Raw genomic sequence first — 27240 nt, 5'->3', positions numbered from 1 at the left:
GAATGCTGTTTGGCTGGCTTTTAGTAAGGCATTTGAGCCAATGAAAGGACAACTATCTGTTTAAGAAATAAAAATCTGAATCTCTATATATATTTTGAAGAAAATGACATTTACTAAAAGCAGGCAAAAGAACCACCAATCATAATTAGAAAAGCATGCAATCTAATCAAGCAATGCTTTTACAATTCTTTGAGTGACTGTTAGTTCCTCATCCACCCCTTTCTAGAGCCTAAAAACAACATTTCTAACAAAAAAACTTTCAATGATTTTGGGGGAAAAAATTCTTATTTCATCATCCTGTGCCTTCAACAACTTCAAACCACATGGGCCTCTCTCTCAGGATCCTTTAAGCTTGCCTGTTTCTCAGTTTCTGCAGCTCAGACCCCAAAAATACATTGAGTACGTAACCTCAATTATGGTCCTTCCCCGGGGGAGTTGTAGCTCATTGTTTCAAAATAATTTATAGCAATTATGATTCCCAGAGTACTACACTTCTGTAATATTGTCTACTTGGCAACTTTGCTTCTGGAGGCAAGACATTTTTATTGTAAGTTTTTTGCAAACAATGTAGCTGGCTTACTAGTTGTTGATTCCTCAATTTACTGTTTCCACATTCACTGACTATGCTGAAGGAGGATGGGGCGGGATTACATTATTTTTGTTAATATATTGTAATGTGTGCTGAATAATTTCTTACAAATATTGAGGCTTTATCATTTCAAATATGCTCGGGGTGATGCATTTGTGGAAATCTTTACTGTAACGGCAGAGACTTGTGGGAGAAAAAAAACACGCTGACCCTGCATAGCTTTAGTAGAAGCTTCCAATGAGGAACTAAACTCTCTCTATAATCTGTAAAACATAATAAAAATTTGCATTTATATAGCACTTTTTTTAATGTATGAAAAGTCCCAAGGTGGTTCAGAGGTGTAATCGAAAAAGTGGATGCAGAGCCAAAGGAAATATAGGGAGGGGTGACCAAAATTTTGGTCAGAGATGTAGGTTAAAGGAGGAGAGGAATGTGGAGAGCGGTTTAGGGAGTAAATTCCAGGATGTGGGACATAGGTGGCTGAAGGTACGGCTGTCAGTGGTGGGAATGAGGGGGAGGGGAAAGCAAAAGAGGCCAGAGTTAAAGGAAAGGATAGTTTTAGGGGAGAGGTTGTAGAGCTGGAGCAAGTTAGAGATAAGGAGGGGTGAGGCCATTAAGGATTTAAACACGAGAATGAAAATTTTACATTTGAAGCATTAAGCCAGTGTAGGTCAGCAAGAACAGGCGTGATAGGTAAGTGGGATTTGGTGCAGAATAAGATCGAGGCAGTAGAATGTTGAATTAGCTGAAGTTTACAGAAGATGGAGGGTGATGGGCCAGCCAGGAGAGCACTGGAGGTGACAAATGTATGGATGAGGGTTGCAGCAGCAGATAAGCTGAAATAGTCAGGTGGGGGATGTTAAGGAGGAGGAAGAACACAGTCTTTGTGATGGAGAGGATATGGGAACGGAAGCTCAGCTTGGGGTTGAATAGGACGCTGAGCTTGTGAACGGTTTGGTTTGGTCTGAGACGGTTCCTGGGGAAGGACTTGATGCCAGTGGCGAGGTATGGAGTTTGTGGCAGGGGTTGAATATGACAGCTACAGTTTTCCCAGTGTTCATCGAGAGGAAATTGAGGCTAATCCAAGAATGGATGTTGGTCAAGCATTTCAATAGCACAGAAGCAGTAGAAGGGTCAAGACAGGTGGTGGAGAGGTAGAGCTGGGTGTCATCAATATACATCTGGAAGCTGATCCCATATCTGCAGGTGATGTCGTCTAGGGGCAGCATGAGGTAGAGGAGGGGCCCAAGGATTTTTGGGGGACTTTGAAGGAAACAGTGCAGGAAGAGAAGCCATTGCTGGAGATGCCCTGGCTATGATTGATAGGTAAGAGTGGAATCAAGTGAGGGCAATTCCAATGAGCTGTACAACGGAGGAGAGGAGGAAGATATGCTCGACCATGACAAAGGCTGCAGAGAGGACGAGGAGTTACAATGCTCCAGTCACTAGAGAAAGTCATTTGTGACTTTGATTATGGCCCTTTTGGTGTTGTGGGGGGCGAAAATGTTGTTAGTGATTCAAAGAGGGAGTTGTGAGAGCGATGTGCATGGATCTGGGAGGTGACAACACGTTCAAGGACTTTGGGGAAGATAGAGAGGTTGGAGATGGGGCTGTAATTTGCAAGGACTGAGGGGGTCAAGGGTGGGTGTTTTGAGGAGGAACGTCTTTGAAAGGGCAGGGGAAGAGGAGAGGGAACCATTTACAATGGGAGATGGATGGTCAGCAATTTAGTGGGAATGGAGTCAAGGGAGCAGAAAGCGAGTCTCATGGACAAGATGAGCTTGGTGAGGGCATGAGGGGAAATAGGGGAGAGAAAGTTGTGAGATATGGAGGTTCAGGGCTAGGGCAGAGGTAGCTGGATGGAGGCTTGGCTTAGTGGGCAAGGGAAAACAGCAGTGGCAGTTGAGTCAATGGTTTCTATCTTGGTGATCTGAGCTCCTCGCACATTGTTAGAGGAGTGATGGTTGGTGATTTAAAAAAAAAAGGAGCCTGAGGTTATCTTTTCTATTGTACAGATGATCCTATGGGGAGGTGGGGGGGGAGGGAGGGGGAAAAGGCAGAGAAAGAGATTTTTTTCCTTAGGTGGTCGCTTAATGAAATGGGGTGGGAAGTGGATAGTTACATATACGTGGAAGATTACAGCACAGAAACAGGCCATTTGGCCCAGCAGGTCTATGCCAGTGTTTATGTTCTACTCGAGCCTCCTCCCACCCTACTTCATTTAACCCTATCAACATAACCCCCCATTCCTTTCTTGCTCAAGTGCTTATTTAGCTTCCCCATAAATGTATCTATGCTATTTGCCTCAACTACTCCATGTGGTAGTGTGTTTCACATTCTCACCGCTCTGCGAGTAGAAAAATTTGTCCTGAATTACTTATTGGACTCATTAGTGACTATCTTGTATTTATGGCCCCTAGTTTTGGACTCCCCTATAAGTATTTGGAGGGAAAAAATTTGCAGGGCCATGGGGATAGGGCAGGGGAGTGGGACTAGCTGGATTGCTCTAGCAAGAGCCGGCATGGGCTCGACGGGCCGAATGGCCTCCTTCTGTGCCGTAACCATTCTATTCTGTGGAAACATCTTCATATAATCACGTATAGTTTTAATCAGAGATTGGAACCTGTTTCTCCCCCCTGCCCACCCACTAGCTCCTCGACACAAAGGCACATTTTTTAAGAATAGAGACTCTATTCTGTGGTGTCAAAAGCACATTTTGCAATATTGTTGTTAGTACTCGGCAATATATAATCTTATTCAAAGTACTCTTCAAACCCTCCTGGGTGATCAGTATTCCTCAGGAAGCACCGAACCAATTAATTACTTCCAGAGTGGAAACACACAGCTGGTCAAATTGTGGTTTAAAAACATAACTGGTTCACTAATTTCTTTTAGTAAAGGAAACCTGCCGTCCTTACCCGGTTTGGCCTATGTCACTCCAGTCTCACACCTACGTGGTTGACTCTTAACTGCCCTCAAGTCGCCTAGCAAGCCATTCAGTTGTATCAAACTACTATAAGCAGTTCAAGAAGGCGGCCCACCACCAACAGACCTAGCAGCTCAAAACTGGGCATCCATGAGGCGCTGTGGGCCATCAGCAGAATTGTATTCCACCACAATCTGTAACCTCACGGCCTGGCATATTCCTCACTCTACCATTACCAACAAGCCAGCGGATCAACCCTGGTTCAATGAGGAGTGTAGAAGAGCATGCCAGCAGCAGCACCAGGCGTACCTAAAAATGAGGTGCCAGCCTGGTGAAGCTACAACGCAGGACTACATGCATGCTAAAGAGCGGAAGCAACATGTTATAGACAGAGCTAAGCAATTCCACAATCAACGGATCAGATCAAAGCTCTGCAGTTCTGCCACATCCAGTCGTGAATGGTGGTGGACAATTGAACAACTATCGGTTGGAGGAGGCTCCATGAACATCCCCACCCTCAATGATGGTGGAGTCCAGCACATGAGTGCAAAAGACAAGGCAGAAGCGTTTGTCACCATCTTCAGCCAGAAGTGGCGAGTGGATGATCCATCTCTGCCTCCTCCCGATATCCCCACCATCACAGAAGCCAGTCTTTAGCCAATTTGATTCACTTCACATGATATCAAGAAACGGCTGAGTGCGCTGGATACAACAAAGGCTATGGGCCCCAACAACATCCTAGCTGTAGTGCTGAAGACTTTTGCTCCAGAACTAGCCGCGCCTCTAGCCAAACTGTTCCAGTACAGCTACTACACTGGCATCAACCCGACAATGTGGAAAATTGCCCAGGTATGTCCTGTCCACAAAAAGCAGGACAAATCCAATCTGGCCAATTACCGCCCCATCAGTATACTCTCAATCATCAGTAAAGTGATGGGAGGCATTGACGACACCTTTATCAAACAGCACCTGCTCACCAATAACTTGCTCACTGATGCTCAGTTTGGGTTCCGCCAGGACCACTCTGCTCCAGACGTTATTACAGCCTTGGTCTAAACGTGGACAAAAGAGCTGAATTCCAGAGGTAAGGTGAGAGTGACTGCCCTTGACATCAAGGCAGTATTTGACCAAGTATGGCACCAAGGAGCCCTAATAAAATTGAAGTCAATGGGAATCGGGGAAAACTCACCAGGGACTGGAGTCATACCTACCACAAGGAAGATGGTAGTGGTTGTTGGAGGCCAATCATCTCAGCCCCAGGCCATTGCTGCAGGTGTTCCTCAGGGCAGTGTCCCAGGCCCAACCATCTTCAGCTGCTTCATCAATGACCTTCCCTCCATCATAAGGTCAGAAATGGGGATGTTCGCTGATGACTGCACAGTGTTCAGTTCCATTCACAACCCCTCAAATAATGAAGCAGTCCGTGCCCGCATGCAGTAAGACCTGAACAACATCCAGGCTTGGGCTGATAAGTGGCAAGTAACATTCGTGCCAGGCAATGACAATCTCCAACAAGAGAGAATCTATCCACCTCCCCATGACATTCAACGGCATTACCATCACCGAATCCCCCACCATCAACATCCTGGGGGTCACCATTGACCAGAAACTTAACTGGACCAGCCACATAAACACTGGCTACAAGAGCAGGTCAGAGGCTGGGTACTCTGTGGCGAGTGACTCGCCTTCTGACTCCCCAAAGCCTTTCCACCATCTATAAGGCCCAAGTCAGGAGTGTGATGGAATACTCTCCACTTGCCTGGATGAGTGCAGCTCCAACAATCCTCAAGAAGCTCGACACCATCCAGGACAAAGCAGCCCGCTTGATTAGTACTCCATCCACCACCCTAAACATTCACTCCCTTCACCATTGGCGCACCGTGGCTGCAGTGTGTAGCATCTACAGGATGCACTGCAGCAATTCGCCAAGGCTTCTTCGACAGCATCTCCCAAACCCGCGACCTCTGCCACCTAGAAGGACAAGGGCAGCAGGCACATGGGAACACCACCACCTGCATGTTCCCCTCCAAGTCACACACCATCCCGACTTGGAAATATATCGCCGTTCCTTCATTGTTGCTGGGTCAAAATCCTGAAACTCCCTACCTAACAGCAAATTAAAGTCAGCAAAGAAACATTCTGATTTTTAAGGGGAGGTCATCATGAGGTTTGCAGCACAGGAGAGGGGCTCTTGGGCTTTGGTACCATTGGGTAAGGGGGGGGGGGAGGAGTTCCTAGTGAGTTTCCTCCTACTGTTGCATAGTTTTTCTTTCCACAAACAAATTCAATTTTTACAGCTGCTCAGTTTTAAAAACTCGGGCTTTGATTACAATCTCTTGCATTTTGATGAGATATGTAAACTTTCCAACAAATCACAACTGTGTTTGCTGTGTATTTATTGCAGCGTATAACCAAAAATGCTCAGCTCCCCCCAATTCTCCAGCCCAAATGCTGTCCGTGCTCCTAATACTCGTTGCCCAGCTCTCCAACCCAAGTGCCAACTGGCCATCCTCTACACTGCAACCGCTTGCTCCATCAAATTCTCAGTGCCTCAATACACGATGGCCGAAGGGCCTCTATCCGTGCTGTATAACTCTATGACACACTGCTCCCGCTACTGCCATGCTTATTTACTGCCATGTAAATTATGCTGTTTCATAAGAACCGTACTTTTTTTAAATCATTATTACTAGTGGGTCTCTCAATGAGTTGGAGGATGTGGCAGTACTAGGGAGAGAGTTAGGAGACAAGAAGGATGGAATTTTTTTAGTGTTCAGTAGCAGTGCAGAGGGATGAGCTGAAGTTTAGTAGCAGTGTGCAGACTGAAGAACCTGAGGTTTGGTTCTGTGAAAATAGCAGGTGCAATCGATGGTTACATTTTTAAGTAAAATGAAAAATTGGTTTGGAATTTTAAGTGTGAACAAAAGAAAGCATTGATGGTGTATGTTTGCCTTTGTCCTTCTCTCAGCGAGACTCTGAAGTTTTAAAAAAAAATTGAAAATATTTTTGATGTCCAACAACTACATTTCATCTTCTGGCTTTTTTTAAATTTGAGAAAACAAACTCAAAGACTAATGGCAACCACACACCTTGACATTTATATTGAGAAATACATTTTCTGCAAACAGTAACTTTTAAAATTTTTTCAGCAACCAAAAGGATGACGAGTGGCATAATCACTATCTGAGTTAGACTTTTTCTCTCGGGTAGAAATTAAAATTGATAACAAGTCTGAAAATACACCTGAAAACAGTTTTTTGAAAACATGTTGGAGAATGAATTCTAATGCTTTGGAAAAACAAAGCTGCTCAAAAATCCTAATACAGAATGAGGAAATATGTACTTCAGGTTATAATTAATCTGACGCAGACGGGGCAATTTGGCATACTTCATATATTCAGACTGTGGCATTTTGGGAATTTCAGGCGCAGGTGTAATTGGTAACTCCCTTGAGTTGACAAACTCCTAGCTCTGGGGAAAAATATCAACTTCAATCCCAGGCTTTTGAGAGATGCTAAGACTTGCAAGTTAAAAAGAAATCTCAATGAAGGTACTCAAAGACACAAAAGATAACATTATAGGTAAGTTTAATCATGCATATAATTAAAAAATGGTTTGTTCTGTTAAAAACCTTATTTTGGGCATCAGAAGTTTCAGTTATTAAGGAAGAAAATGCAGACAAACATATTTTCAAAAAGCTGTTCGAGCGATTTAATTAGTTCAACTTTCATTTATTGGTAGATTCTCCTGACTAGTTATTAAGGATTGATTATGTTCATTAATCCTGAGTAGTTTATCATAGGATGTTTAGCCACGCACTTTTGATATGATGCGGAATTGTTCAATTGTTGCTGATTTACAAATGTGTAATTTGAGCCAATCAGGTGTAAGTGTGGCACAAACTTTGCATTCACTATTATGGGGCTGGCTGTTGAATTTATGTGATTCTGTCCCTATTTCTTTGGAAACTGTAAATCTGTAGATATAAAAGAACTGTAAATGCATGGGAGGTCAGTCAGTATCTACAAAGAGAAAAGACAGATTATCGATGATCTTGGTGTAATAACCCTTCATTAGAATTAAAGACTGAAAAATAAACAAGCATTTTCTAACTGTCAACAGGTGATAATTGGTCTTTTTTTGAAAATGAACTCCAATTACAATGAGGAAAGACATTCTCTCATTTAGCTTAAAGTGCTTCTGAAGTTTACAGAACACAAAACAAAAACGACAACAGATATTTAATCAGTAGTTTCTTTTACTAACAGCTTTTTTAAAAAAAAACTTCATATAAAATAAAATCAAGATAAACATTATCTGAATGAAGTTTCTATGAAATTTGTCCTAGCAGAAACTTCTAGAAGCTAAAGGAAAAGATTCCATCAGCACAGTTGACTGAACAGTGCTTATGCATCCTGGGAAGTTAGGTACACCACACAATTCAAATTTAGCTCACAACTTTGAGCAGAGATATCAATTCCAAGCTAAGACTTTTTGCGGAGGATGAGGCCTTCTAGTAAAAATTTAAATGAAGGCATTAAAAAAAGTAAAAGACACTTCAATGGATACATTTAATCATGTTATTGTAACATAATGTTTTTTAGTCTTAAGCCCCTTTGGATAACAGAAATTTCAGTTACTGAGGGGAGAAAAAAGTAGCTGATGGAAGCATTTTGAATGATTTGTAGGTAAAAGATAATACAGTGCCACACAGTAGCCAGATTGTGCACTTGCAGGGTGACAAGTTTGTAGAGGCAGTTTCCATTATTACATAGAATTACATAGAATGTACAGCACAGAAACAGGCCATTTGGCCCAAGGGGTCCATACCAGTGTTTATGCTCCACACGAGCCTCCTCCCTCCCTACTTCATCTAACTGTATCAGCAAGCATATCCTTCTATTCCTTTCTCCCTCATGTGTTCATCTAGTTTCCCCTTAAGTGCATCTATGCTGGTCGCCTCAACTACTCCTTATGGTAGTGAGTTCCACATTCTAACCACTCTCTGGGTAAAGAAGTTTCTTCTGAATTCCCTATTGGATTTATTGGTAACACTTTATATTTATGGCCCCTAGTATAAATGTGGACATAAGATTTACAGCAGTAAAAAGTTGACACAAGAGTAACAAAAGGAGGCAACGTTTTGTAGACGGTGCGTGCCGATATAAGATGTTAACTCGTTATAAAAATATATACTGCCAGATCTCCTGTGGCATTGCTCAAGGTGAATTAGAACTTTTGTAAGAATAGAAGTGGTAAGCCAAGTAGTTTTACTGGGAACACTGATTAATTAGCATTGGCATCTGGCATAATTGAGAAGAAGGCAATACTGGATGGGATCTTGGTTTTAGTGGTACGTTAAGGCAGATCCTATAATTTGAGAACAGCGGGGAAGGTCCTAGGATTTCGGTTAACTGGAGAAGGATTCTGGGGTCCAGCAGGAATGTGGCGGGGGGGTTGTTGAAGCATTGGGGAGGAAAAGGCTGGAAGTATGAGGGAATACTGCCTGGTGCGAGGAAATTAATATGTGAAGAATGACTTAAAAAATTGGGGCTGTTTTCGTTTGAACAGAGGAGGTTTCAGTGTGATTTGGGTCATGACTGACTAACTTGATTGAATTTTTTGAGGAGGTAAAAAGGAGGATGGGTGAGGGTACGCGTTTGATGTAGTCTACATGGATTTTAGCAAGGCTTTTGACAAGGTTCCACATGGCCGACTGGTCAAAAAAGTAAAAGCCCATGGGGTCCAAGGGAAAGTGGCTAGTTGGATCCAAAATTGGCTCAGTAGTAGGAAGCAAAAGGTAATGGTTGACTGGTGTTTTTGCGACTGGAAGGCTATTTCCAGTGGGGTCCCTTGCTTTTTGTGGTATGTATTAATGATTTGGACTTAAATGTTGGGGGCTTGATCAAGAAGTTTGCAGATGATACAAAAATTAGCCGTGTGGTTGATAGTGAGGAGGAAAGCTGTAGACTGCAGGAAGATATCAATGGACTGGCCAGGTGGGTAGAAAAGTGGCAAATGGAATTCAATCCGGAGAAGTGAGAGGGAATGCATTTGGGGAGGGCAAACAAGGAATGGGAGTACACAATAAACTGAAAGATACTGAGAGGGGTAGAGGACCTTGGAGTGCATGTCCACAGATCCCTGAAGGTGGCAGGACAGGTAGGTAAGGTGGTTAAAAAAGCATATGGGATACTTCCCTTTATTAGCTGAGGCATTGAATATAAGAGCAGGGAGGTTATGCTAGAACTATATAAAAGGTTGATTAGGTCACAGCTTGAGTACTGTGTACAATTCTGGTCACCACATTACAGGAAAGATGTGATTGCACTAGAGGGGGTACAGAGTAGATTTATAAGGATGTTGCCAGGGCTGGAGAATTTTAGCTATGAGAAAAGATTGGATAGGCTGGGGTGGTTTTCTTTGGAACAGAGGAGGCTGAGGGGAGATTTAAATGAAGTATATAAAATTATGACTGGAGTGGATAGGGGGGACCTATTTCCCTTAGCAGTGGGGTTAGTGACTAGGGGGCATGGATTCAAAGTATTTGGTTGAAGGATTAGAGGGGAGCTGAAGAGAAATTTTCACCCAGAGGGTGGTGGGGGTATGGAACTCACCGCCTGAAAGGGTGGTAGAGGCAGAAACCCTCAACTCATTTTAAAAAGTAGTTGGATGTGCACTTGAAGTGCCATAACCTACAGGGATATGGACCAAGTGCTAGAAAGTGGATTAAGCTGGATAGCTCTTTCGGCTGACATGGACACGATGGGCCAAATGGCCTCCTTCTGTGCCGTAACTTTCTATGATTTGTTAAAGGTGTTTAAAATTTTGAAGTGATAGGACAGAATAGAAAGGAACAGCATGTTTCCATTGATTTGATGGGGGGGCGGGGACTAGAACGAGGGGATGTAGACACAAGATTTAATGTGTGAGAATTAAGATAGAGAGCAGGTGAAACTTTTTTTTTAACAGAGGGCTGTGAGGCTGAGGAATGCACGAGCCGAGTTGGTGATTGAAGCAGAGATGATGCCAATATTTAAAAATAGGTTAAAATAGGTGGTTGAAGGGGGGAAGAGTAAAGAGATATGGGTACAGAGCAGGCACATGGGATTAGGACTACAGATCGTGTGGAGGATAGACTGCAACATGGAGGGGTTGGGCTGATCAACCTGTTTCCTTGTTGTAAATTTTATATCCTGTGACATTTTAGCAGTTACCAGAATATATCTATAATCTATCTATTTCCTTTTCACATGGGTTCAATTATAGTTTGTTTAACTGAGTAGTTATACTTTAAATTGCATGATGTGTGGTAGATATCCACCATATCATAACACTATTGAATGTTGTTATTGCCTGCTCAGTGGATCTTTTGAAATGTTTTTTGATGCTATTAAAAGTTTAGTTGGTTGAAAAAGATTACTTTATTTCCTGTTTAAGGCACTGGAGAAAAGACGTTTGCAAAGAAAAATTACGAAAAGTATCTGTCAGCGTTAAAAGGTTCTGGTCTAGTATCTTCTGAGGAACGATCTGTGACCTCTGTACTGGATCAAATGGCAGGGGCAAGTAATGTAACTATTTTGGGTAAGTAACAAGTTTGAGGATGTGTTGAATCACGAAAGATTATACAGATTGGCAGTGTAATGACCAGTATAAATGTCTCCTTTATTCCCTGGAAGGTATGTCTATGTCCCTGTATTGAGTGAAATAGCCTGACTCGTGTGCAGATGTCGCTTCAAAGGGGGAATGAGTCACTTATGACTGGGTGAATTGTGCAGCAAGTATCACAGATGACTGCCATTAATGGTGCTGGCTAACCCATGAAAGAGGAAGGCATTTTAAAAAAAAATCAGAGTTGCCTTCTTTCAGAGTTGTAAACATAATGGGCTATTTCTGTGACTTTTAATAACTTATTTGTAAAAGAGATTTTGATATTCCATTGCCTCAGTTTGGACTTCAAAACAATGAAGAGGCATAGCTATTGCCCTGTGTCATGGTTATATCAAATATTTCATGAATCATGTGTGCACTTGTGTTAGTCTGAGATCTAGAAAAAACTCAAAATATTTTTTTATTGTTTTGGAACAGGGACTTTAAGTTTAATGCAAAGTTTTGTAACATGGCACAAAGCTTATGTATTATTCGGACCAATTTCAACAACTCACATCTGCTTGCTTCTTGAGATGACTCAATTTATGTATAAACCTGTTTGATGATTTAATCTTTGTCTGCAGTAACCAATAATAATAGTCTTCCGAAGTGATGTACACATGTAGTGGAAATCTGTCTTGTAAATCTAATTGCCTATTTGCTCAGGACATGCTGTCCCAGATAACTTTGTACTTGATGTATATGCTTAAGAACTAATTTTTGTGTTGAGCATGAGAAAAGTATTTGGAGCAGTTGGAATTGTAGTCGATTCACAGTAGTATGGAGGTATACTGTGATGTTCCCCAGGGGTCCTTATTTAGGACCACTTGTCTTTTTGATATGTAGTAATGACCTGGACTTGGGTATAAAGGGCATAATTTCAAAGTTTGTAGATGACACAAAACTTGGAAATGTAGTAAACAGTGAGAAGAATGGTAGCAGACTTCAGGAGGATGTAGACAGACTGGTGAGATGGGCAGACACATGGCAGATGAAATTTATTGCAGAGAAGTGTAAAGTGATGGATTTTGGAAGGAAGAATGAGGAGAGGAAATATAAACAAAATGGTACAATTTTAAAAGGGGTGCAGGAACAGAGAGACCTGGGGGTTCATGTACACAAATCTATAAGGTGACAGGACGTTGATACGGCTGTTTTTAGAAAAAAAAAGCATACGGGGCCCTGGGCTTTATAAATACGGCAATAAGATCGAAGATCAGCCATGATCTGATTGAATGGTGGAGCAGGCTCGAGGGGCCGTATGGCCAACTCCTTCTCCTATTTCTTATGTTCTTATAAGAATACAAAAACAAGAAAGTTATAAAGTTTTAGCATAAATCACTGGTTAGACCCCAGTTGGAGTATTGTGTCCAATTCTGGTCACCACACTTTAGGAAGGATGCTAAGACCTAGGAGAGGGTGCAAAGGAGATTTACTAGAATGGTACCAGGGATGAGGGACAGTTATGTGACGAGAGGCTGGGATTTATCTCCTTGGAGCAGAGAAGGTTAAGGGGAGATTTAATATAGGTGTTCAAAATTGTGAAGGGTTTTGATGGTTTCTCCTTATTTACTCTGTTTCACTGGCAGCAGGGTCAGTAACTAGAGGACACAGATTTAAGATAATTGGCAAAAGAACCCGAGGGGAGGTGGAGAATTTTTTTTTATGCAGTGAGTTGTTAGGATCTGGAATGCACTGTCTGAAACGGTAGTGGAAGCAGATTCAGTAGTAAATTTTCAAAAAGGAATTGGATATATACTTGAAAAGGAAACATTTGCAGGGCTATGGGGTAAGAGCAGGGGAGTGGGACGAATTGGATAGCTCTTTCAAAGAACCAGCACCGAATGGCCGCCTCCTGTGCTGTATTGATTCTATGTGCTCGGGGTCCACTTATGGTTCTGGAGTTTGATGTCTGACATTGCTACTATTCACAATTGTCTTTTAACATCATTGATTCTGACTACACTAAAGTTGATGTGTGACTGCATCCTGAGTCTTTGTGTTTCTTTGCCTTTCTTAGTCTGAAAAACTATGGTAAAGCTGTATATTTTTTATACTTTAAAACAACAGAGTGAACTAAAGGAAAATGGCTTATCAAATAATTCATTCACCAAGGTTGAATACTTCCTCTCCAATCCCACTTATCTAAAATTTCAGCCATTGATGTATCTGTTGCAATGGTACTGTTGGCGGTACAGTCTAGGTGTTTATTGAGTATTTGTTGTTAAAAACACTGCAGAAGTTTATCTGTTTTCTACTTTAATTAAATAATACAAATACACTCGTTATAGCTTCCTTTTCCTTGTGTTTTGTTTATTGCTGTCGTCTTCTCTGGCTTACTGTGTTTCAAACTGCAGAAATTCTTTGCTTCAAGAATTTTCATGTATGAAACAATGGAGTTTTAAATCCATCCTATTTTTCTGCATATGCTCCTAATTATTTGACAAACATTTATTGTCTTTATTTTCTCAATATTACTACAGGTGGTGCTCTTTTGAACTTGTTTTCTAAGCTCTAAATTTGCAATCCAATTCTCTCATCCTCCTCCCTATGTCAAGATTTATGACATTGTCTCTTAGTCTAACAATTTTTTCCTCAAGGCCTGAAAATTATGGAACTCTTTACCTCCTTCAGTCTTTCTTTCATCCTGTAATCTTCAGATTTTTGAAACTCAACCTTATTGTTGCCTAAATCATCTAATTCATCTTGGTCTTCTGTTTTAATGTTTTTAAAGTTGGTGGCATCCTTGGGAGTCTTGGCCCTTTTCCTGGATTTCCCTCTTTTTAAAAAAAATAGGGAACTAAGTGGTGGGGTGGGAAAGGCACTGGCCTTTCACCACTGGCATCTGGATTCAAATCCAGCCCATGCTGTTGGGATGAAAGTCATCTCCAACTGCTGGCTGCAGGAGAAATTAGTTTGGGCAGTCTCAATCTAGCTTTTAGTAGACATGAGCCTACAGCACAAGCTGTCCTTAATTCAACAGTATTGGCAACCTCAGTACTGGCATCTACCCGACAATGTGGGAAAATTGCCCAGGCATGTCCTGTCCACAAAAAGCAGGACAAATCCAATCCGGCCAATTACCGCCCCATCAGTCTACTCTCGATCATCAGCAAAGTGATGGAAGGTGTCGTCGAAAGTGCTATCAAGCCGCACTCACTCACCAATAACCTGCTCACCGATGCTCAGTTTGGGTTCTGCCAGGACCACTCGGCTCCAGACCTCATTACAGCCTTGGTCCAAACACTGACAAAAGAGCTGAATTCCAGAGGTGAGGTGAGAGTGACTGCCCTTGACATCAAGGCAGCATTTGACTGAGTGTGGCACCAAGGATCCCCAGTAAAATTGAAGTGAATGGGAATCAGAGGGAAAAGTCTCCAGTGGCTGGAGTCATACCCAGCACAAAGGAAGATGGTAGTGGTTGTCGGAAGTCAATCATCTCAGCCCCAGGACATTGCTGCAGGAGTTCCTCAGGGCAGTGTCCTAGGCCCAACCATTTTCAGCTGCTTCATCAATGATCTTCCCTCCATCATAAGGTCAGAAATGGGGATGTTCGCTGATGATTGCACAGTGTTCAGTTCCATTCGCAACCCCTTAGATAATGAAATAGTCCATGCCCGCGTGCAGCAAGACCTGGACAACATCCAGGCTTGGGCTGATATGTGGCAAGTAACATTCGCGCCAGACAAGTGCCAGGCAATGACCATCTCCAACAAGAGAGAGTCTAACCACCTCCCCTTGACATTCAACGGCATTACCATTGCCGAATCCCCCACCATCAACATCCTGGGGGTCACCATTGACCAGAAACTTAACTGGACCAACCATATAAATAGTGTGGCTACAAGAGCAGGTCAGAGGCTGGGTATTCTGCGGCAAATGACTCGCCTTCTGACTGCCCAAGGCCTTTCCACCATTTACAAGGCACAAGTCAGGAATGTGATAGAATATTCTCCACTTGCCTGGATGAGTGCAGCTCCAACAACACTCAAGAAGCTCGACACCATCCAGGACAAAGCAGCCCGCTTGATTGGTACTCCATCCACCGCCCTAAACATTCACTTCCACCACTGGTGCACTGTGGCTGCAGTGTGTACCATCCACAGGACGCACTGCAGCAACTCGCCAAGGCTTCTTTGACAGCACCTCCCAAACCCGCGACCTCTACCACCTAGAAGGACAAGGGCAGCAGGCACATGGGAACAACACCACCTGCACGTTCCCCTCCAAGTCATACACCATCCTGACTTGGAAATATATCGCCGTTCCTTCATCGTCGCTGGGTCAAAATCCTGGAACTCCCTTCCTAACAGCACTGTGGGAGAACCTTCACCACACAGACTGCAGCGGTTCAAGAAGGCGGCTCACCACCACCTTCTCAAGGCAATTAGAGACGCCCACATCCCATGAACGAATTAAAAAAAAGTCAGACAGACTCCAGGATGGCTGATGTGGGAAGAAGAAAAGATGATGCAATGGCAGGCTCTCTTTTTTGAGTTTGGGGCTGAGGCACGTTGGGGCACAGTAGAGGGAGCTGTATTTTGCATCTGGCTGTGCTATGCCTGACCTATGCATCCTTGTCGCTGATGCTGGGTACCAGGAATGAGAAGAATTCCATTTCCCAGCACTTAACATCTTTTATTTCGATGAGCACAAAAATTTGAAATAAAAAGTCACAGGTTAGCAGCTATGCAATGGGGGGGAATAAAAGGTCGCTTCAGAATATATCTCTTTGACAAAATCGTCGAGCAGAAATTGATAGCCAAGTTCCGCACCCATGAGGACGGCCTCAACCGGGATCTTGGGTTCATGTCACGCTACACGTAACCCCACCAGCAGGGAAAAAAAAAAGTTATCTGTTTTTTAATACAACTGGACATTCTCTCTCTCTCTCTCTCTCTCTGCTTTTCGGGTCTCTTTCTCTCTGTGTAATTTGACCCATTGTGTATTCAGTATACTGGGACGTACTGTTTTCCGTGGCTAACCTGTCTGAACACCAACGACACCTTTTGATTCCCAGCCTAATATAAGATATGCGATTTGAGAACCTCTCATTCACTCACTCACCTGATGAAGGAGATACAAGGCTACGGACCAAATGCTGGAATATGGGATTAGAGTAGACAGGACTTGATGGCCGGCACGGACACGATGGGCCGAAGGGCCTCTATCCGTGCTGTATAACTCTATGACTCTATAATCTCCGAAAGCTTGTGATTTTCAAATAAAACTGTTGGACTATAACCTGATGTTGTAAGATTCCTTACATTTGTCCACCCCAGTCCATCACCGGCATCTCCACATCATGGTTACAGTAGGTAGACTGGAAAGTAGGGTTGAGGTCACAATCAGATCACCGACTGGCCTACTTCTGCTCTTAATTCGTATGTTGATAGTAAACTATTTGAATGTGGAATTTATGTCCCCATATGTGAGACCTACACATCTCGCTTCTCTCCTCCACTGTTATAAGAATAAATACGATGGCTGACTTTTTGATGGTTTATTTAGTAGCATAATTGTTTTAACTTACTTTCCAGTTTTATTAAAGATTGTCCTCAAAAGTGGTGAAGTATCATGTTTAGATTTTTCCATTCTGTATTGGGTTACTGTTTTCCTCCATCAGTAATACAGCTAACATTCTGGTATATTTTTATCTTTTAAGGTGCAACAGTAGGTACAGGACAGATAGACTCTTCTGATGAGGTGAGTTTAAGAAAAAACTGGGGGATTGGTGCAGCAGTTTAGTCACTAACTGTTTAGTCTCTGGGACCTACATTGAAATCCAGCCCAGAGTGGTGATGATCTCCCCGAAGCTGATTATAAGAATCCTGTGTAGAAATGAATTTGGGTAGTCTCAGTCCTGTTCTTAGTTAGCATGGGTGCACAAGCACAAAACTGTCCTTACTTTGGCGCAAATCACTACTAAATTGGTAATCTCACTGAGAGGCCACAGGATAATCTGTGTGCGAAATGAAAAATGTCACACTAGTAAGGCCTTTCATGAACCATTAGCATGACATTTGCTGGGTTTTCATCCTTTTGTGTATACTTTTATGTGAGCTACACGGAAGTTGCATCCAAATAGACTTCCCTTGGTTCCGAATTCACAAGCTAACTGATTACAGGTGAGGAAGGCCATTAGGTCAATCTTAATTCATCCATCCAGAAAGACCCTGCAGTCCCTCCTATCCCCTCTCCCCCACAATTGTTCTGAAATCTATTTTCTCGCTGTGGCAGCCCGCTTCTCTCGCGGCACGCACTTTCACTCTACCTCGTGAACTTGCACCCTCAAATCCCTTTGCTGTTCCACATCACCCAGCTTTCCATCATTCAAAATATAATTATTTTTATTTCTTTTACCAAAATGTGTTATCTCACACTTAACTGACATTGAATTCCATCTGCCACTTTTTTTGCCCATTCCACCATATTATCAATATCCTCTTGTAGCTTTCTTTGCTCCTTAGAATTATTTACTATGCCTCCTATTTTAGTATCATCTGGACATTACTCCCTTGTGTGCAAATTGGCTGCTGCATTATAACAGTGACTACACTTCAAAAGTATCTCATTGGCTGTGAAGTGCTTTGGCACATCCTGAGGTTGTGAAGATGCTATATAAATACAAATTTTGTTTATTTGCTATTGGCAATCTAACTCTGAGGTGCCACAGGATGCCTGCTTTGGAAATGGATAAACTCTCATTGGTGCAGTCTCTGGCGCTCATCTGAGGTTGAGGCTGATGCAAATTGTTGGGTTAGAGTAAATTAGCTTTATTTGGCATTTGGATGTGCTATGTCTGACCTTGGCGTGTTTTGTGTTGACCCACTGGATGCCTGAAATGGAAAGGGTTCCTTTCCCCAACACTAACATCCCTCATCTTGATAAGTGCAAAATTTAATTTAAAAAAAAGTTAGAAACCACCTGTTAACTTCAAACCAGGGGATAATCATTTGCTGACTGTCTTCTCTTTAACTCTCTTTAGACAGTCTCAATCCAATTTCAAATGGGTTACTAGATACATTTCTAATGTTTCTTGCTTACTCTGAGAGATCATAGAACATTATTTTGTCACCAAGTATCCTGAATAGAAGTGAGTGACTGTTATTGGTGTGCAATCTTAAAGATCTGTTTTTCTAGAGCATAGATATAACATAAAACATTGACTTTGTTACTTGATTGTAATGTAATGGGTTCCTGATAAGCTTTCAGTTTACCATAGATAGAAGCAAACAACCATTTGGCATGTTATAGAAGCATAATGTAAATTGTGAGTGCTTGCTACAAGTGAAGGTGATGGAAAATTTGTCAGTGGAGATAATTTAGATTGAAAACAAGTATGTGAAAATGATGAAAGAAATCACGGAAGAAGCAGCATAGTGCCTTTCATGTATTTATAATGTCCCGAAGTGCTTTACATCCAGTGGATTAATTTTGAAGTGCAGCATACCGTTATGTAGGCGAATGCAGTAGCCAATTTCCACAGAGCAAGATCCCAGCAACAGCAAATGAATGAATGACCACATAATCTATTTTTGCTGATTGAGGGAGGGATGTTGTCTAAGACACCACAATAACTCCCAGCTCTTCAAATAATGCCATGGGATCTTTTACTTCCACCTGAGCTGACAGGCAAACATGATCTTGGCTTAATGTCTCATCTGAAAGACAGCACCTCCAACAATGCAATACTCAGTATCGCATAGAAGCATCCGCTTAGATTATGCAATTCAATGTATAGAAGATGCGAACCGACCACCTTCTAATTCAGCGGTGAGAATGCTGCAAACTGATCAAGGTCAATTATTTGTGGTTTCACAGGAAAATGGATGGAATTGCAAAATACAATCCAAATTGCAGAAAATCCCTTAATCTTGTGCAATGAAATTTGATTTAGTTACTATAACCAGTGGACCTAATTATAAATGGACGGAACTGTGGAATGCAATCTCAAACACTGATTTAAAAAATCCCAGAATCCCATTTAAGAAGAATTTGACATATTTAATCACTGTTAAATAGTGGTGTTGTTTTGATACATAATGGGTGGAGGTGGGGCGGGGGGTGCGAGGATCCGGCTGGGGCTGGTATACCATGCAATCATGGGATTATTGTTATTTTACACCCTTGATAGAAATGTGCATGTTCATTAAAGTTTTGCCTCTTCCTTTAAAAGGTAATTTACAACAACACTCTTTTGGAGGACAAAAGATTAACTTGGGGGAAGTGGATTAAGTTTTTCCTTAACAGACATTCCTTAATTTTTCAGGAGGAGCAGGAGGGCAATCAAGGTGTTGGCAAACAGAAGAGGGTTAAACTCTGCAGCAGCACCAAAGGTATTTTTTTTAAAAGAACTTACTGCTATGGTTAAAGATTTATAAGTAATCCATTCTGTGGAATCATTGCATTTGAGGGAACTACTTTTTCTTTGTTACATTCCCTCCACTCATGAATGAGTTGGCGCCTTGCTGGGCCATGTTTCCACAGGTGCTAGTTACCCTTTCTGAAGTGGTCATTGTTCATGTGCCAGCCTTGAAAGTGCAGAAGGCATTACAGCCAGGTCTACTCTCCGATGTCCACACACACCGCAATTTATTTGTGCTTCCTCGAATCTAGTATACTGTATTTGCTGTTCATGTTGTGATCCCCTCTACATTGGGGAAACCAACCGCAGATTAAGTGGCAGCTTTGCCGACTGCCGTAGTTCTGCCTGCAAGTGTGACCCCAAGCTACCTGTGGCTCTCCTCTTTAACTCTCCCGCCCATTCCCCCCCGACTGCCATTGGTGTTGTACACTGTTCCATTGAAACTAGATGCAAGCTTGAACAGTATCTCATCTTTTTCTTAAGAACCCTACAAACCTGTGGTTTTAACATTAATCTCGGACTTTCGCGATATCCTCACTTCCAGACAAAAAGTAAAAAAACTGCAGTTGCTGGAAATCTGAAACAAAAACAGAAAATGCTGGAAACACTCTAGAGGTCAGGCAGCATCTGTGGGAAAGAATAGACCGTTTTGGGTGCAGATTATCTTCAGAAGTCTGCACCCAAAATGTTAATTGGTCTGTTCTCTCAGATGCTGCCTGACCCTTCTAAATGTTTCCAGTATTTTCTGTTTTTGTGGTACCTCATTTTCACACCTGTTTGAAAATCTGCAGGTCAGGTATGAAATTAAATGTTTTTCGCCTCTCCCGTTTTCTTGCCTTTCTCTAGGCCTCCCACTTCTTAGAAATTTGCACAATCTTTGTGTCTGGCCACGACTTGACTGAGATGATCTGTTACCCAGAGAGCAATCATGAGTAGAATTATGTTTGTCTTCCTGGGGACCTAATGTTCTAATTTCCAAAAGACATGATCAGCTGTCCAAAGGAAAATAGCATTATCATTGCAGAAAGCGTGTTTTATTCAGGTACATCAACTTAAAAAAAACATTAATTAATGGACAAGTGCAGAAAAAAAATCAGAAATCTGTTGACCTTGTAGACTCCAATTTGAAAACCCATGCTGTAGATTAACTTTGTAAAATACTAATAAAGGAGTTTCAAGAACAGTAGAATTTTGCCCTAATGAAGCTTTCTGGACCAGGATCCATTTGATATGCTTGAAATGAAGGGACTGTAGAAGACTAACCACCTGCCTAAGTTCTGATATTCTGAGATTTCCCCAGTTAGTTTATCCGCTTGTCTATTTTAATCAGGAGTGTATTTTAAAGTGCTGGTGCTCTGTCTTTCTCTGTCCAGTTGACCCAGTAACCATCTGGTCCTACAGCCAACTGATCAGGCAGTATCTGTAGAGAGAGGAAGGTAGGGTTACTCTTTTGGAGCGATGACTCGAAACATTAACCCTACTTCCTCTCTCCACAGATGCTGCCTGTCCTGCTGTTGCCTGCATTATCTGCCCTTTCTTTAACTATTCTTCATTTTATATGTTTATAAATTGTCTACTTTATACTTATTTGCCTTTCTGTTTCTTTTCTTCCACTCTTCTATATTTGGCTCGGTTTTCTTTCATATTATAGCCCTAGATTTTTCAAGTGACTTTTTTATTTAGTTCCATTTTAATTTTAGTTTCTTTACTTACCCAAGAAATTCCAGCTTTAGCTGCATCATTGCTACTTGTTGGAATATGTTGTCTGAACCATAATCAGCTCCCGTTTGAAGATTTACCATTGTTTGTGCATTTTCTTATTTGCAAACTTTTTTTTACCCATTTATCTGGGCTAGTTATCATTGAAATTTTGTTTATTTTTCCCCTGTCAAGTATCCTTACCTTTGACTGAGTCCATTCTTTGAATTTTTATATTGAATCTAATTATGTTGTAGTTGATGTTTCTTAGTCATTCCCTATCCTTATATTACCTACTTGCCCTACTTCATTTCCTGCCTCTTTCCCTGTTGGAATAAAATATTACTGAGTAGAAAGCAGACCTGGACATACTATAGAACCCCTTGCATTACTTTTCCACGAGTTTATCTTTGAATAGTTGAAGTCATTATGATTGTTACCAGGAAGCTGAGGATGCCAGCTCAGAATGAAAAGCTGGATAAGGTTTGCGTACATTGCAGAAAAGGGCATGCCCATCCTATAGGATAAACCACTGGAGCACAGCAAGATATGAGACGGAAGTCCAGAATTCGCATTTAGTGTAGAATGGCTGTTTAGGAGGAAAGCACATTGAGATGTAAAGCAGATGCCTGTCTGTGAGGAGGAGCTATTGTCTGATCCTAGCGTTGTAGCCTGCTTCAGGGGAATTTTTCAAGAAAATGATCAAGGGGAAAACTTGTCCTCAGCAAGTTTTACTCAAAATTAAAATAAATTCATCATTGTTATTGAAAAATAAAAGTCTTTATGGCACTTGAATGTTTCATTATGCACAATTAAGTAGCTATATTGACTGTCTTTGTCTTTGTCTTTACATAAGAACTAAGAACAGGAGTAGGCCATACGGCCCCTCTAGTCTGCTCCGCCATTCATTAAGATCATGGCTGATCTTTGACCTCAACTCCACTTTCCTGACCTATCCCCATATCCCTTGATTCCCTTACTGTCCAAAAATCTATCGATCTCAACCTTGAATATACTCAACAACTGAGCATCCACAGCCCTCTGTGGTAGAGAATTCCAAAGATTCACAACCTTCTGAGTGAAGAAATTTTTCCTCCTCTCAGTCTTAAATGGCCGACTCTTTATCTTGAGACTATGCCTCCTAGTTCTAGACACTCCAGCCAGGGGAAATGGCCTCTCAGCATCTACCCTGTCAAGCCCTCTAAGAATTTTATATGTTTCAATGAGATCACCTCTCATTCTTCTAAACACCAGAGAATATAGGCCCATTCTACTGAATCTCTCCAATAGGACAATCCTCTCATCCCAGGAATCAATTTAGTGAACCTTCGTTGCACCCCCTCTAAGGTAAGTATATCCTTCCTCAGGTAAGGAGACCAAAACTCTACACCGTATTCCAGGTGTGGTCCCACCAGAGCCTTATATAATTGCTGCAAGACTTCTTACTCTTATACTCCAACTCCCTTGCAATAAAGACTAACATACCATTTGTCTTCCTAATTGCTTGCTGTACCTGCATGGTAACTTTCTGTGATTTGTGTACAAGGACACCCAAATCCCTCTGAATACCAATATTAAATAGTCTCTCACCTTTTTAAAAAAAAAATCCTGTTTTTCTATTCTTTCTAGCAAAGTGGATAATTTCACATTTCTCCACATTATACGCCATATGCCACCTTCTCGCCCACTCACTTAACCTGCTTATATCCCTTGCAGCCTCTTTGCGTCCTCCTCATAGCTTACTTTCCCATCTAGCTTTATATCATCAGCAAACTTGGATATATTACACTTGGTCCCTTCATCTAAGTCATTAATATAGATTGTAAACAGCTGAGGCCCAAGCACTGATCCTTGCGACACCCCGCTAGTTACAACCTGCCAACCTGAAAATGACTCATTTGTTCTGTCTGTTAATCAATCCTCAATCCTATGAGCCCTAATCTTGAGTAACAACCTCTTGTGTGTTAGTTCAAATGCCTTTCAAATACCTTATCAAATGCCTTTTGAAAATGTAACTATATTACATCCACTGGTTCCCCCGTATCTACCCTGCTAATTACACCCTCAAAAAAAACTCTAATAGATATGCCAAACACAATTTGCCTTTCATAAAACTGTGTTGACTCTACCTAATCATATTATGATTTTCTAGGTGCCCTGTTACTATGTCCTTATTAATAGATTCTAGTATTTTCCCATACATAATATGATCAGGCCAGCTGGCCTATAGGCCTACAGTTCAGTTTTCTTTCTCCCTCGTTTCTTGAATAGCGGGGTTATATTTGCTACCTTGCAATCCACGGGGACCATTCTAAAATCTAGGGAATTCTGGAAGATCAAAACCAATGCTTCCACTATCTCTGCAGCCACCTCTTTTAAAACCCTAGGATGTAGGCCATCAGATCCAGGGGATTTGTCGGCTTTTATTCCCTTTAATTTCTCCAGTACTTTTTCTTTACTAATCTTAATTACTTTTAATTGACTTGCACAACCTATGAGTCATGTCACACATTCTGGATTTCCACTTAAGTCTCGTCCAACATGTGTAGTGCAAGGACTATTACTTGGTCCATGAAACGTCTTATTTATAACAGTTAATTTTAAAAATCCTGTCTTTTTTTTATTCAGCTGTTTCTAACAGAGTAATTCTGCATTCTGATTGCTACTGAATAATTTGAGTCAGCTTGGTAGTGATCAGAATGCTACCACGATTACCTGACTGATGCGGATCAGGGCTTTTCTGTGCTCACAACAGACTTTTCCTTAAACACCAATAATCTTCAAACCTGAATTTGACACAGTAGATTGAAGTCGGCAGCCTTCATCCAGTAAGATATACAAATCCTCTTTTTGTATTGCTTTTTAGATCCATCCATCATGGATATTTTGAAACATAAATGCTTTCTAGAAGAGATATTGTTTTGGACTGTCAAATACGAGTTTCCGCAAAAAATGGTAACCTTTCTACTAAACATGTTGCCTGATCAAGACTATAAGGTATGTATATTGGACCTATGTATGTATCAGGTTCACTGGTAAACCTTTTGTGTATTTAAATACTATCCACTTAAACCAAATAGTAACTTACTTTAATTCTCTCCCATACCATACAGGAACATTTAAGCCATATGTGCTTTTTAAAAATAATCTTAGTAACAACACATAAAGTAAATTTTATCAATTTAGAAATGTTATATCTCGATGTAATATAGAAATATTTTCATGGATGCATTCATAATGCAGTTGCATGTCTGAGACCAATAGCTGCATTGTTGGTTCCAGCAAGGCAGTATCCTGTTTATATTGCTTGCCTTGACCTGCAGTTTTGCCCAGGAGTGCATGTGTCGTTGCACCCGAGTGCAGAGCTCCCTTCCCGGTGGTTAAAATTCAGATGTTTAGAGAGAACAGGCAGAAGTGCCTGCACTCTTTTTTTTAAATTAAAAAAAAACACACCTCCAGGTAAATTTAAATTTGGTTTGCTGTCCCACTGGAGTTGTACTCCCTGCTGTGTCAAAACCAAGTTGTTGTAAGACTGTCTCCTACAGGGAGTCTTGCACTGATTCTCTTGGAGTCAAGTTGATCCTGACTCAGGATATATACAGCATAATCAGTGCTGTGAAACAGAAAACACTTGGATATAATAAAGTTGCTTATATATTAAGAGTGCGGTTATACTGTAATAGTTGACCTCACAATGGTACCAAGTTCATAATGATATCAAGGAGAAGAGTGTAATATCTGTAGTAACACTGAAGTTTAGTTACTTTTATCTTTAACAAATACTGAGTTGTTAATTATTTATATGGACTAAACATCTGTTTAAGCTGTCTTCTACTTGGCATATTTACCATCTGAACAATTGACATTTTAATATGGTGATAAATAATAACAGACATGTAACCTACATTTTTGAACTGAGAACCCGCTTCCATTTCGAAAACTAATTTCAGCATTTTTCTGTGTGAGGTTTTCACTGGCTATTCTAACAGTACTACGCTGTTTTTGTCATATTGATGAATGTGAGTCAGTACTGCTTATTTTATGTGGAATCTCGCAATTTTAAATACCCTTTTGCCCTTTTATTTAAAAAAAAATTATAGCAAGATTAGATGCTTATCCTTCCCTTTCCTTCATATTCTGTTTTGGGGAGTTAGGGCAGAATGATACAACTGGATTTTACAACCTTACTGTTGGTGGTGATCCAAGATCAGATGCCAGTTGTTTTAAATTGCATAGCCTCACTTTTTGTACCTATGCTTTTACCCAATTTAAGATTACATTGAAAAAACACCTTTGATGTACTTGTAGTCCTGATTCCCAATTCATATACTTAAATGCAAATAATTTCTGTGAATAAGAACCCCAGATTAAGGTTGGGGAAGGGATAGAGGAGGAGAAGGCAGCGTTGAACTGCATCTTCATTGTTTTCTGGTCTTTCTTTAGTGTCGGCAACACTTGTTAAGGAATAGGAATTTACTCCAGTAAATTGTAATATTCCTAAAGCAAAAATCTGTGTAGTAACTTCTTCAATGAATATAGAAACATTGAATTCATAGGGGTTGAAACTCTTGCTGTCTCTGTTCAGCCTGTACTGTATTATCTAAGCATGTAACTAAGAAAATCCAGTTATTTGCAATGGAACATTTTTCATTTTATATTTTTAAAAACAAAAATTCCCTTGGCTAGGAAGATGAGTAAGTAATCTGACCTGATCTGAGACCTCTGCTTGTGCAGCTTTTGCACTAATTGCAGCAAGGTGCTTGAGCACCTATTTTGTTGTGGAGATTTTTTTTAATACGATGTTCCTGCTGAGATTGAGATTTCAATGTTGGGAACAGTGGATATGGACATGTGCCCTACCACTCTGGTGTAGTACGTTGGTTGATATGTGAAATATTTGGTCTTAATTTCCCCCATTTACATGTTTCTTACTATGCCGCTCCTGTCCTTTGAAAATGATGTCTCATCCTTCCATGGGTGGAGATGGGTTTCATGTAGTTAACGCAAATGGTTGTTCCTCACCTGTGAGTGTTGGTGGACTGTTCGATTTATCGTTTGTGTATTTGCATTTCCTGCAGGAGTTGCTAGCTAGTATACAAAGCAGGAATCCTGGACTCTTTTTTTATATCCTCTCTAGTCAGGGATTGCACCAACTAATTTGGTATCCTCAGCTGCTTTTGGTTAAGAGGGGCACATAGCAGCGATTGAACTTAAGTCTTGGTTTTAGATATCCAGTAAATACGAACATATGAAAATGATGGGCAGGAAAAGACCAGCTGGTCCATCAAGCCAGCCCCACAGTTGTAAAGGCTGGAACATCATGATCAGGTACTTCCTGCCCCCCTGCAGCTATGTAATCCCCTAGGAGGGGCAAAAAACAGGACAATACTCTGGAAAATTCTTCTCCGACTCCCCCAGGCGATCAGAACACGTCTCGATGATCACGTGGACCACGTAGTATCTGTTAATTCACTCACCTTCTATTTGATGCGATCTCTGCCCCAATAAAATATTGCAGTATTAATTTTTACTTTTTTTTTGCAGATAGCTTTTACTAAAACATTCGTCCAGCATTATGCCTTCATTATGAAAACTCTGATTAAGAGCCATGAATCAGACACTATGTCCAATAGGATTGTTCATATTAGTGTTCAGTTATTTAGCAATGAAGAGTTGGCACGTCAGGTGACTGAAGAATGTCAGCTGCTGGAAATAATGGTCACTGTGTTACTTTATATGATGGAAAGTTGCCTTATCAAAAGTGAGTTGCAAGGTGAGCTGAAATTCAATTTTATGACATTTTAATCCTTTTGAAGGCCGCTTTTCTCAAACTACAATATTATGCCTTGTATTAGGAAAAAAAAAAAAATTTTGGAACCGGCTTCCTTGTCTTTGTTTATATTTAATTGGGGCACAATGTAATTTTCTAATATTGCAGTATATATAAAATCTAGCAAATACTGGAACATTTCATCACTTTCAGGATTTTCAAAATTGCCTTGGTTTGCA

The 27240-nt window shown here is 41.1% G+C and overlaps 1 protein-coding gene across 4 annotated transcripts in view; it reads left to right on the top strand.

The window, feature by feature from the left end:
• The window catches only part of ubr3 (ubiquitin protein ligase E3 component n-recognin 3), a 323662-nt gene that overhangs the window by 14385 nt on the left and 282037 nt on the right, over nucleotides 1-27240 (top strand). For all 4 annotated transcript variants that reach the window (XM_067987503.1, XM_067987502.1, XM_067987501.1 and 1 more), the window contains exons 4-8: nucleotides 10956-11099; nucleotides 16831-16871; nucleotides 19438-19504; nucleotides 24098-24228; nucleotides 26776-27004. In XM_067987503.1, coding sequence (XP_067843604.1) covers nucleotides 10956-11099; nucleotides 16831-16871; nucleotides 19438-19504; nucleotides 24098-24228; nucleotides 26776-27004 — 612 coding nt within the window. The remainder of the gene's footprint in view (nucleotides 1-10955; nucleotides 11100-16830; nucleotides 16872-19437; nucleotides 19505-24097; nucleotides 24229-26775; nucleotides 27005-27240) is intronic.

The sequence above is a fragment of the Heptranchias perlo genome, chromosome 7 (genome assembly GCF_035084215.1).
Source record: "Heptranchias perlo isolate sHepPer1 chromosome 7, sHepPer1.hap1, whole genome shotgun sequence".
In the NCBI taxonomy this organism is placed as follows: domain Eukaryota; kingdom Metazoa; phylum Chordata; class Chondrichthyes; order Hexanchiformes; family Hexanchidae; genus Heptranchias; species Heptranchias perlo.
This window is presented reverse-complemented; position numbering and strand designations above follow the sequence as displayed.